The 10,418-nt window shown below is 33.5% G+C and overlaps 1 protein-coding gene across 1 annotated transcript; it reads left to right on the plus strand.

The window, feature by feature from the left end:
- The first annotated feature begins 2,448 nt into the window (after positions 1-2,448).
- On the plus strand, positions 2,449-9,234 carry LOC117123330 (semaphorin-1A-like). The gene is made up of 6 exons (XM_033269219.1): positions 2,449-2,605; positions 5,562-5,719; positions 6,233-6,360; positions 7,537-7,611; positions 8,560-8,685; positions 9,061-9,234. Exons 2-6 carry the CDS (start codon positions 5,620-5,622, stop codon positions 9,217-9,219), a joined length of 588 nt encoding a protein of 195 aa, XP_033125110.1. The 5' UTR covers positions 2,449-2,605; positions 5,562-5,619; the 3' UTR covers positions 9,220-9,234.
- The last annotated feature ends 1,184 nt before the right edge of the window (positions 9,235-10,418 follow it).

A 10,418-nucleotide genomic window follows, 5' to 3' on the forward strand; every position in this document is an offset into this window, starting at 1 on the left:
AAATTATTAAAAAATATTAAAAACAATTAAGACCAAAGAAAAGATTACCATTAAATAAAACAGTTCGGGTCTTCATTGATTAAAATGTGACGAATTAACGATAATTGAAAACAATTCTAATTTTAATTTCAATCATTCACGCGAGCACGGAATTTACGCGAGCACGCACGCGCGCAAATATTCGATTATATATGAATTCTTATATGCTGTCCATACTAAGTGATGTTAGTTATAAAATATAATTGTGAACCCAATTAAGTGTGTGAAATTAATATGCAATGTACGTAACACATATACTTTGCATGTGTTCATCGGGAAGATTATGAAACAAAATGGACGGTGTGTACCACGTGACTTTCGTAAACCAAGGAGTGGAATGTCGCAACTCTTTATATATATGGCTCTGGAGGCAAACGACTTAACGGTATAGGAGAAATGCATGTAAAACAGATATACGGGTTACTTTTTTTTTGTGTCAAAAATACGAAAGCTACATGAATAAAATTCACTTATGTCATAGGCCTAGTTATATATATTAGAAATCGACAAAAACATTTAGGCAATTACAGTTTTTCTATTTTTATTCAATTTTTAAAATCATTTGGGGAAATCGTAGCACCAACCACACAATAGCCGAGTTGCACAGCTCTGAGGGTTATTTAAATAGGAAATTCGAATGCTATGTCAGTTCAACCATGGACTCTTATTAATAGGTCCATGGTTCAACTTAAACAGTACAGCACTTACCTCATACTGTGTGTCGATTAAAGTTGAGCCGGGCCGGTCGCGCCCCTACCCCTCCCCCACCCACTCTTTCGGAAAGCAAAAAGAAAAACAAATAAGGAAAAAATAAATAATTAATCGCACGGAAATGCCTCTGTTATTTTTGGGCGTCTAAAAACAAACATTTCGCGGATTAAATTTCCCTGGATCCCTAGTGTATTGTCTAATTGGCCCCACCATCTCTGGACCCACCCCCTGTGTTATATGAATACACTTTAAACAGAAACAAAATCAATTATATTCTTCTTCTTCAATTCAATTTTATTCCTGACATAATGCCACTCACACATTTTTAATAAACTGTTTACATTTTAATATCTATGAAATTATAATGAATATACATAACTTTAATATATGGTTAGATAAGGCCACACTTCTTTTTGGTCGTGATAGGATAATTTCGAAATAAACGTGGATAATTTCATCCATGTCAAATATTTTAAAACTCTAGTAGCTAAAGAATAGCAAGTAATTTTTTATAGAATTCCATCTAAAAGATTTATGCGACTTTATAAATCTTTATTATTATTATTATTATTATTATTATTATTATTATTATTATTATTATTATTATTATTATTAATATTATTATTATTATTAAAGAAAATCAAAACGAAGGAAATTATCATGGATCTCTGCAATTAGTAGAAAAAATGGTCTTCTTCAGAAAAGCAAGAATATGTAGCGAGCACTTCATTTCTCGTAGGTAAAAACAGACCCAAGGCCCATTTCCGTTATATTGCATTTTGCTCCCAATCATTTTAGGCTGTGACATACGTTAAATAGTGTTTTAACAGGCAAAAAATCGGGCGACCCCACAAATCTGGATTATTTGCCAAGCATATTATTTGTGTATAAAACAAAGGTACACATGCACAAGAGAAAGACGGGCGATTCGAGAGATGCAAACGCAGATTCCTGGTAGTCGAATCTTTAAATGAATCATCCAATGTTGATACCCTCAGCGCTGTGCATCCCGGCTATTGTGGTTAGTGCGACGATTTCCCCAAATGATTTTTAAAAAATGAATAAAAATAGAAAAACTGTAATTTCCTAGATTATTTTTTTTGTCGATTCCTAATATATACCGGTACAACTATGACATATGTGAATTTTATTCATATAGCTTTCGTATTTTTGACACAACAACAAAAAAAAGTAACCCGTATCTCTGTTTTACATGCATTTCTCCTATACCGCGAAGTCTTTTGCCTCCAGTTGACAGCGCCGCCAACGTTTCAAGAAAGGCCAATGTAAATATAGGCTCATTCCCACAGCCGTTGAAATTTTTTATTTGACCCTATGTCAAAGGTTATATTTTTTTGTAATTGCGCCGAATGTAATTGCGCCGAATGGTAAAAGGGCCGAATGTAAATGCGCCGAATGGTAAAAGGGCCGAATGTAAATGCTCCGAATGGTAAAAGGGCCGAATGAAAATGCACCGAATGGTAAAAGAGCCAAACGTAATGGTAAAAGAGCCGAACGTAATGGTAAAAGGGCCGAATGAAAATGCGCCGAATGGTAAAAGAGCCGAACGTAATGGTAAAAGGGCCGAATGTAAATGCGCCGAATGGTAAAAGAGCCGAACGTAATGGTAAAAGGGCCGAATGTAAATGCGCCGAATGGTAAAAGAGCCGAACGTAGTGGTAAAAGGGCCGAATGTAAATGCGCCGAATGGTAAGCTGTTACCGAAGGCAGCGATGGCGTTCCATATGTATGCTATGGCGTTTTTATCTTCGGTTGTTAATAAAAAATGTTTTTCCTTGTCTTCGACTGAGGTTTCGCTCTGTTGAATGCCTGTTATAAAGAGTATTTCAATCTGGTAAGTATAATTAGTATAGTAATGTGTAAATAATTGTGTAGTCTATATACTGGTTATTTTGTCACTCTATGTTTTGTCTTTATTTACAAATACATCAGCTTTTTCTTTTGGTTTTCTCATGGCAGTCGCACGGCATAGCCATATGCGCTAGGAACTTCCTCTACTAGCTAGGCCCCTAGGTAGTACACTAATGGCCTATACCAGCGTATATAGGGCAATATAAGTCAACCCGTACCCATGTTAACCCTTACTAAGCCCTTTCCCACAACCTGTACCCAAAATTTGGCGGACATCAACAGATAAACGTCTACAGAACAACTTCTGAGAGCGTCGCTGTCTAATACCCGATTCACACGTGAAATTAAATTTAACAAAAAGTAACAAATTGTAACCGAGCGATCTCCCGAGTTATTCCTACCGAGATAAAAACCATTCACACGCGTCTGTAAGGTAATGTCAAGGTCGTGTAAAATTTACTCAGTGTTTATTCAATGAATCATTTTTCCCCCTACTGCGATAAAGGTCTAGCCTAGGCCTAGTTGAGAACCCCTGTCACAGATGGACTGTTCAACTCACCATCACAGTAAACATTCGAAGCAATCAATACCCTTAACAACTGCTGTAAACTACTGTACTACTAACTAGACTACTACTACTACTACTACTACTAAACTAGGCATAACTTCCAACGTTTCTGTCGACTCTTGATAATACTAGTAATAGTACTAACACCATCCCGACGTTCATTTTATGTATATCTTCTTCTTCTACCATTACTAATTAACCTCAATAACAAGGGAAATGCATTCATCATTGAGAAAAACTAGGCCTATCTATTTCTAGTGGATCAGAATCGTCTGCAGAAGAAAGAAAATTCAAAGAACCCTGTGAAACACAGTAGATTGTTGTTGTGTTGGAATCCCTGCGCATGCGCAGATCCATCTATGCTACATCTCGGGAGCTTTACCAGCCTCAGCGAGGCTGGTAAAGATTACCGAGACGTTCCAAGATTTTACAAGGATATTACACGGAGGTACTTTCACACGTGCCGTAAAATCTTACTTTTGGTTACATTTTGTTGGTAAGATTTTTGTACGTGTGAATCGGGTATAATTTTAAAAAATACATTGATGTTACCATGTTAATACCAATGGGTTGTTTAAAATGACATATAATATTTGATTAAGCTGCACGAGTAATGAAAAGTGTTATTTTAACTTGAGTTACATACTATGACAATTTTAATTTTTTAGTTAGGCCTGGGTTTTGCATAATATTAATATGCCTTTTTCACGAATCGGTAGACATCTTGAAGTGATGACAAACATTGCGAATCAGAGGTGCATAACCAACAAAAATAAGATAAGCTTTTGGACGGATTTTTTGACATCATGTTATTTAAAAAATCATAACTCTATAACGGGACGTCGTATCCAAAAAAAATTTCCAGCAAAATGTTCTTAAAAGACTAGTCTACCGTACACCACTATATGATTGAAAAAAAAAAATTGAAATTTTTTTTTGACCTCTGAAATCAAGATTGAAAAATAAAAGCCTATCTCTGTAGTGTATTAAAATCCTATAAATATTGCAAAAACTGCAAAACTCACTTATTTAATTTATCAAATTTTACAAGGTACAACGATATAACAAACAGTTAAATTGTTTTGTCAGCAATCCCTTCAAGAGAAAAACATACACAAATAAAGATTATAATTTTATGTTACTTCAAAACAAGCAAGTTTAATTTTTATGATTATTTTTTTGTCGTTTTTCAGGTGACAATACATATTTAACACCTTAAATTTGCTAATAAAAAGAATATAAATAGTCAAAAAGACTGAATCAACCAGTGAAAACTTATTGCTTTGAATTGTTTTGATTAATTTTTTCTATTAATTTTTTTTTTTTTCAGATTTCACCATAGCTCATAGACAATATATTTATTTACAAAAAGTGAAATCAATTTTGTTCTTGAATTATTGGTGGCTGACAGTATGTTAGTACCAACACATGAAATCTACTATACTTACAGAGTACTGTACTTATTGATAGTACTAAAGATGGTCAGCTGTATGATAGGACTAACTTTAGTGGAAGAATACCTCTTTTCCAGGATCCCTATTGACTATTTCCCCCAGTGGTCTCATCATACTGTGAAGTCACACCAAGATACAGGAAGTTAATAAAAGTCTGAATTTGGTGCAAAACATGTGCATTGTACTGGTTTGCACTTGAACACAATCTTATTAGGATTGTGACTTTTTCCAACCAGGAAGTATTGTAAACTGTATTTATTTTTTAATTGCGGTGTCACCAGGATGTTAATGCTGCTTCTGACGTGTGTCTGGTCAGGATGGCACAGTATAAAAAATAGAACATTCATGGTCTGGTAATCCAATATTATGTCAAAAAGAGGCTGGACCAAAATAGTTTAATATAAAGTTTTATTTGATGATGATGAAAACAATTATTGTTTTCATTTGGAAACAGCAGATATTTTTATGTTTAAATTTGTACATCTGTGTAATGGGAACTACAGTAGTATGTAAGTGATTTTTGCACAAAAAAAACCAGTGTATAGTATATTTAAAGTATAGGCCTACTGTATACAGTATACTGAACATCCATAAAAAATACAAATCATAGCCTACGTAATTACAGCAATGCAGATATTAATCACTGTATGTTCGAGTGAATAGGAATTCAAAGTTTATAAGGAAGTATATAAAAAATACAAAGCTGGCACTAAGAAAGGGTTTTTTAGCAGATCAATCAATGTTGCTCACTTCTAGTAGAAACAGATCAGCCATAAATATTTTAGCATTTATATTGTAACATGGGGGGGGGGGGGGGGGAGCTTTGCCAAGGGCCCTAACCACCTAATTATGCTAATAGCGAAATGGACTCTGTGAGAGTCCATTATAAATTAAATTTTGCATTTGTATTATTTCAGAATTACATGATACTTTACATATATTAATACCGAAGAGAGCATCTGAGGATCTATTATTATGGGGTGTTTGACGTGTAGTGCAATATTTGTTACCATAGCAGCTATGACTCATTTTGAAGCATGTGTTGGAGAGAATATGAAAAGAACTTTGCTGGGTAGTAAGTATCTATTTATTTTCTACAGTAAATCATGTGATTAACTCGTATGAATATTTACAGTACTTAACTTCCAATGCCGCTAATGATGGTTTGTGATCTGATTATCATTTTTGCAGCCCATTTTCTAATGAATAAATGTTTTAAAATCCAAGTTTTTAATCCAAGGTGTCCACATTCCTAAAATTTTTATGATCCTGAGTCGCTTTCATGTCAAAATCATTGAATTATAAGAATACCAAGGGCAGATCCAGAATTTTTCAAAAGGGAAGGGCATAAAAGTTTCGGAATAGAAACCTCCATGCCCCGCTACTGGATTCGCCCCAGAATACTAGAACTCCAGTGTATTCGATGTTCGAAATATGCAAAGCTGTGTGCGTGTACTATTACAAGATTGCTGCCATAGATTGTGTGTGTTTGTTCTGGGTAAAACTAATATTTACGACTGATTTTTATGCCCACCCCTGTTGTAGAACATGCACAGAAAATTGAATTATTGCTTTCTGAAAAATTTAGGTGACATTTTTGATTTGAGTATTACTGAAGACGAAGGCATGAGATATAGACTACTGTCGATTGAGAACAATACCTTATTTGTTGGAGGAAAAAATAAACTGATAGCAATTCCTTTAAATTTAGAAATGGTAGGTATCTCACTTGGTTTATATAAATAGATTTTTTTATTCTTGATTCTTCACCTTATATAATTTCTACTGTATGTGTCTTCATATTTTGAAAGAGATAAAAATTGTCAATGATATATAGGCAACTTCAAGAGGGGGTGGGGGAAGAAATTTTGAAGAAAAAAAGAAAAGTACATTCTGCAGTGCAAAGTACCATTTCCAGCATTTAGAAGTACCATAGACATAAAATTTCATAACTCAGCCCCAAATACAGTATGTTGGGTCTGAGGTAGTCGGGACCATTAATCTGTAAAATTAAGTGTCTCGGCCCCCTATATTTTGAATTCTTGCATCCACTAGTGATATGAACAGTTTGCTGGCTATAGTAGACAAATCTGGATTCAAACATACTATAAATGTCCTGCTGCAAATATTTACTGGTATGTTTTATTAATTATCAATCAACTCTGTTGTTAATAGTCCTTTGATATTTATCTCTGACTCACTGCTCAATATTATAATGGTATACTGTAGTATTGTGTTTTAAATTCCCTATTTAAAAATGGCAGTGGTATTTGTTTGTCCTTATATATTTTACATCTTAAATATTACGTAAATATCTTAAATTTTACATCTTAAGATTTTACATCTTGATGGCATTTGTAGCACTGAATTAAATAGAAATTTAATATTGGAAACCGTAATTGCCATATCAATATATTTTTATTAAAAGCTGAATTATTGAGGACTGAATTGACTTGAGGCCAAGTTGTGTAGGTTGGAATTGACTCAAATTTGAATTATTCACTGTTTCCAGCGAAGAAGCATAATAGACCTGGCTTTTACATAAAGCCTAGCTTCCATAAAATCTTTACAGTGTTTTCACTGCAATTGTTATGCTGCGTAGCTGTTCCAGACGCAGTAGGGAAGGCTTTGCCATTTAATCAGTGTACAGTAAACCTGTCGGTGATACCATGTAGCGATTTTATAGAAACTTGGCTTATATGTTGTTTAAATGTGATTTTAAATGCAGTAGCCTCGTTGGAAGTGGTGATGGTTATGGTAATATATTAATAGATTGTGCAAAGGTACTGTATACATAATTTAACTATACACTACTGTACTCAATGAAAAACCATGATGTTAGAGTAATCGCTAAACATCTTCAAAAATTAAACAATTCTTTTTCATCTGTAGGAAAGAAATTTTACAACAAAATTTAATGTTTGTGAGCCATTCAATGATCTTGAATGTTCTAAGCAAAATAAAAAGGTATGAAGCTTATTTATTTTCTTTAAAACTTAATTAGGCAGAATATAGAAAGATTTTATTATATTTTGTGCATGTTTGTTTTATTATTTTATCCTGGGGGACTGCTCAGTAATACAATTCCTGGTCGCCTACAAATTCAATTATACCACAGCCACGCTTAGCATCATAAGAACAGTTATTCAAAGCAAAGTTATTTCACTTGCAACTTGGATGAGGCGAGACTTTTTTATAACTTGTTTAGCAAACCCGCTGCCTGCCAATAATGATGATTTTGAATAAAAAAAATAAATTTTTGGCCAATTTGGCCAATGGATATTTCAGAAAAAAAATGAAAGGTCTTTTTATTTTTTTATGCCCACCACTACCTTGGTATCTCCAAAAATTAAGATATGTATATTTCTTCCTAATTACTTAAATGTTAAGTATTTAACCATCCCATTACTACGCTATTTACATTCACTGCATAAAATTTATTTTAGTTTTTCTTTTCCGTCTGGATGTTTTTGGCAAAACTCTTTGCTAAATGAAAACCAAAATTTTATTATAAATTTGTGAAACAACATCGTATGAAAAAAAAAGCCTTGCTTAATGCAATATACCTGTAATATTTAATAAAGTCAATAAATGATAAAGAGTATAAAGCAAGGCAGGATTTCTGAGCAGGCATATTCCCACATAAACAACTTTCCTCTGACAGATATTATGCAATTAAGAATTTCTTGCATTAAAGCAGTTTTACTTACTGTTTTTTTGCTGTGTTGACAGTTTGGCCTGGCTATCAGTTATGCTTCGTCAGAATTTGTGGTGTTTGTTTCCATAGACACAAGAAATTATTTATTGAATCAACTATCAGAAACCTGATGAAACTATTTAGCCATTGTTATTATAATTGATTACAACAATATTGTATAATAGTATGATAAACTGTGCTTTTCTATTTATCACTAGGATGCTTGTTTCAACTACATCAGAGTTTTTAAAGTGATGAACGATAATAAAATATTTGTTTGTGGAAGTAACGCGCTCTATCCTCGCTGTTACTACCTCAAATATGAGATATCAGATAACAATGAGGTTTGTAGATGAAAATTTGTGTAATTCATGTTCCTAATAAGTTTTTTCAGATGTTGGAATTTTGTCTTAATAAATTGTGCTCATCAATGTAATTTAATGATTGTGTCATTGAATAGCAAATACAGTATATGCTGCAAGTCATAAGCAAGGTATTCATAATAGGTCTTAGAGCAAATACTGAACCAAGCGGCATGCAGGCTCTTGGGAAAAATATTTTTTCCACAATTAAAGAAATGGGTTATTTCTCATAAATCCTGCCATTAGATATTGTTGCTAAGACCCCATAAAAAGGCTTAGATGCTAGTCTTGATTTTAATTGACATAATATTAATGAGATATTATTAAGAGAGATTGAATTATATTTCCCTTTGTTAGTGGGTTATTACTGGGATGGAAGATACATTCGAATGTAACAGATGGGATAAGGCATACCATAGTGGTGTTGATTTCACTCCTTTCACTTGGAATAGTGAAATGGTTCATGAATTCTCTGGTGAGTTATTGTTGTTATCTAAAAACCGAAAGGTCCACTGATTAATCTCAGTTTAATTAAATACATACTCCATGTATCGAAATGCAATGGCGTGCATTTCAATACTTGGAGTATGTATTATACTTTCTTATTGTTGTTAGTTTTCAAAATTTTCTATTTCATTGTGTGTACTGTAAATGTTCAAATAAGGGCATCTCTTGAATAAGCATCACTTTTTGGTTCCTATTAACAATAGGAACCTTTCCATTTGACTTCGTGTCATATGATACCTTCATGGTGGTGTGCGTGTGTGTGTTATGCTATGTATCAAAAGTTTGTAAACAGGCAAACATGGGTTTCCAGAAATCTGTTCGTTAAGATTTTTTTTACCCAAGCTAAACTGGATATGATGTAGTGCACTACATATTGGTTTTCTGTTTTGACAATTATTAAAGCCATAACTAAGGACAGAAAATGCCACCTACTCCTTTAAAACTACAAACCGTATATGGTAAGGCAATGGAATGTCGATGAATTTTTGGTGTCGCCTCACTTTCTAAAATGTGATGTATGCGAATCTAGGGACTACCATGGACAGATTTTATCTCTGGAAGCCTAGTAGTACGGACAAAAAACATGACCTACTTTCTGAAAACTTCAAGTAGATAAAGTATTGTCATAAAAAAACTGTTTTTGGAAGTCTCATGTTATTGTTCAATGGCTGATTTGGTTGACAGTTTTTTAGGAAATGATCGGTATCGCGTGTAATTTGTTGTTTACACCAGGGAGATCTAAAAATAGCATCTCCTTGTTTACACACAGTTTTTGCAGAGCAATATAAACCTAAATCCACCGTTTGTGTGTCGTTTAAAATGACACAAACCATGCACAAACCAAGAACACGAACATACTATATTTGTACTTTAACAACTTGCATTGAGATTATTAAATTAGAATATTTTACTTTCTGTATTATTTTTTTTATTTCTGCATCGCAAAATATTTATCAAAATATTCAATTCAATAAAAAAAATACAATTAATTGGTGATCCGCATCCAGTGCGGATCACCTATTGTTATTGTCAGGCTCATCTTCTTCATCTTTTTTTTATTCTTCTTTCTTTCTCCCCTTTTCTGTTCGCACGATATCTCCAAAAAATGCCACGAGTTACGCACAATTGCTGTCAGAGAACATTTGGCTTGGTCTGGAATAGTCATGGTAAGCTTTTCAACGCACTCAGTCATGCGTGACGTCATCTAC

The sequence above is a fragment of the Anneissia japonica genome, unplaced genomic scaffold (assembly GCF_011630105.1).
Source record: "Anneissia japonica isolate Jap-2015-1 unplaced genomic scaffold, ASM1163010v1 scaffold56366_len13783_cov116, whole genome shotgun sequence".
Taxonomy (NCBI): domain Eukaryota; kingdom Metazoa; phylum Echinodermata; class Crinoidea; order Comatulida; family Comatulidae; genus Anneissia; species Anneissia japonica.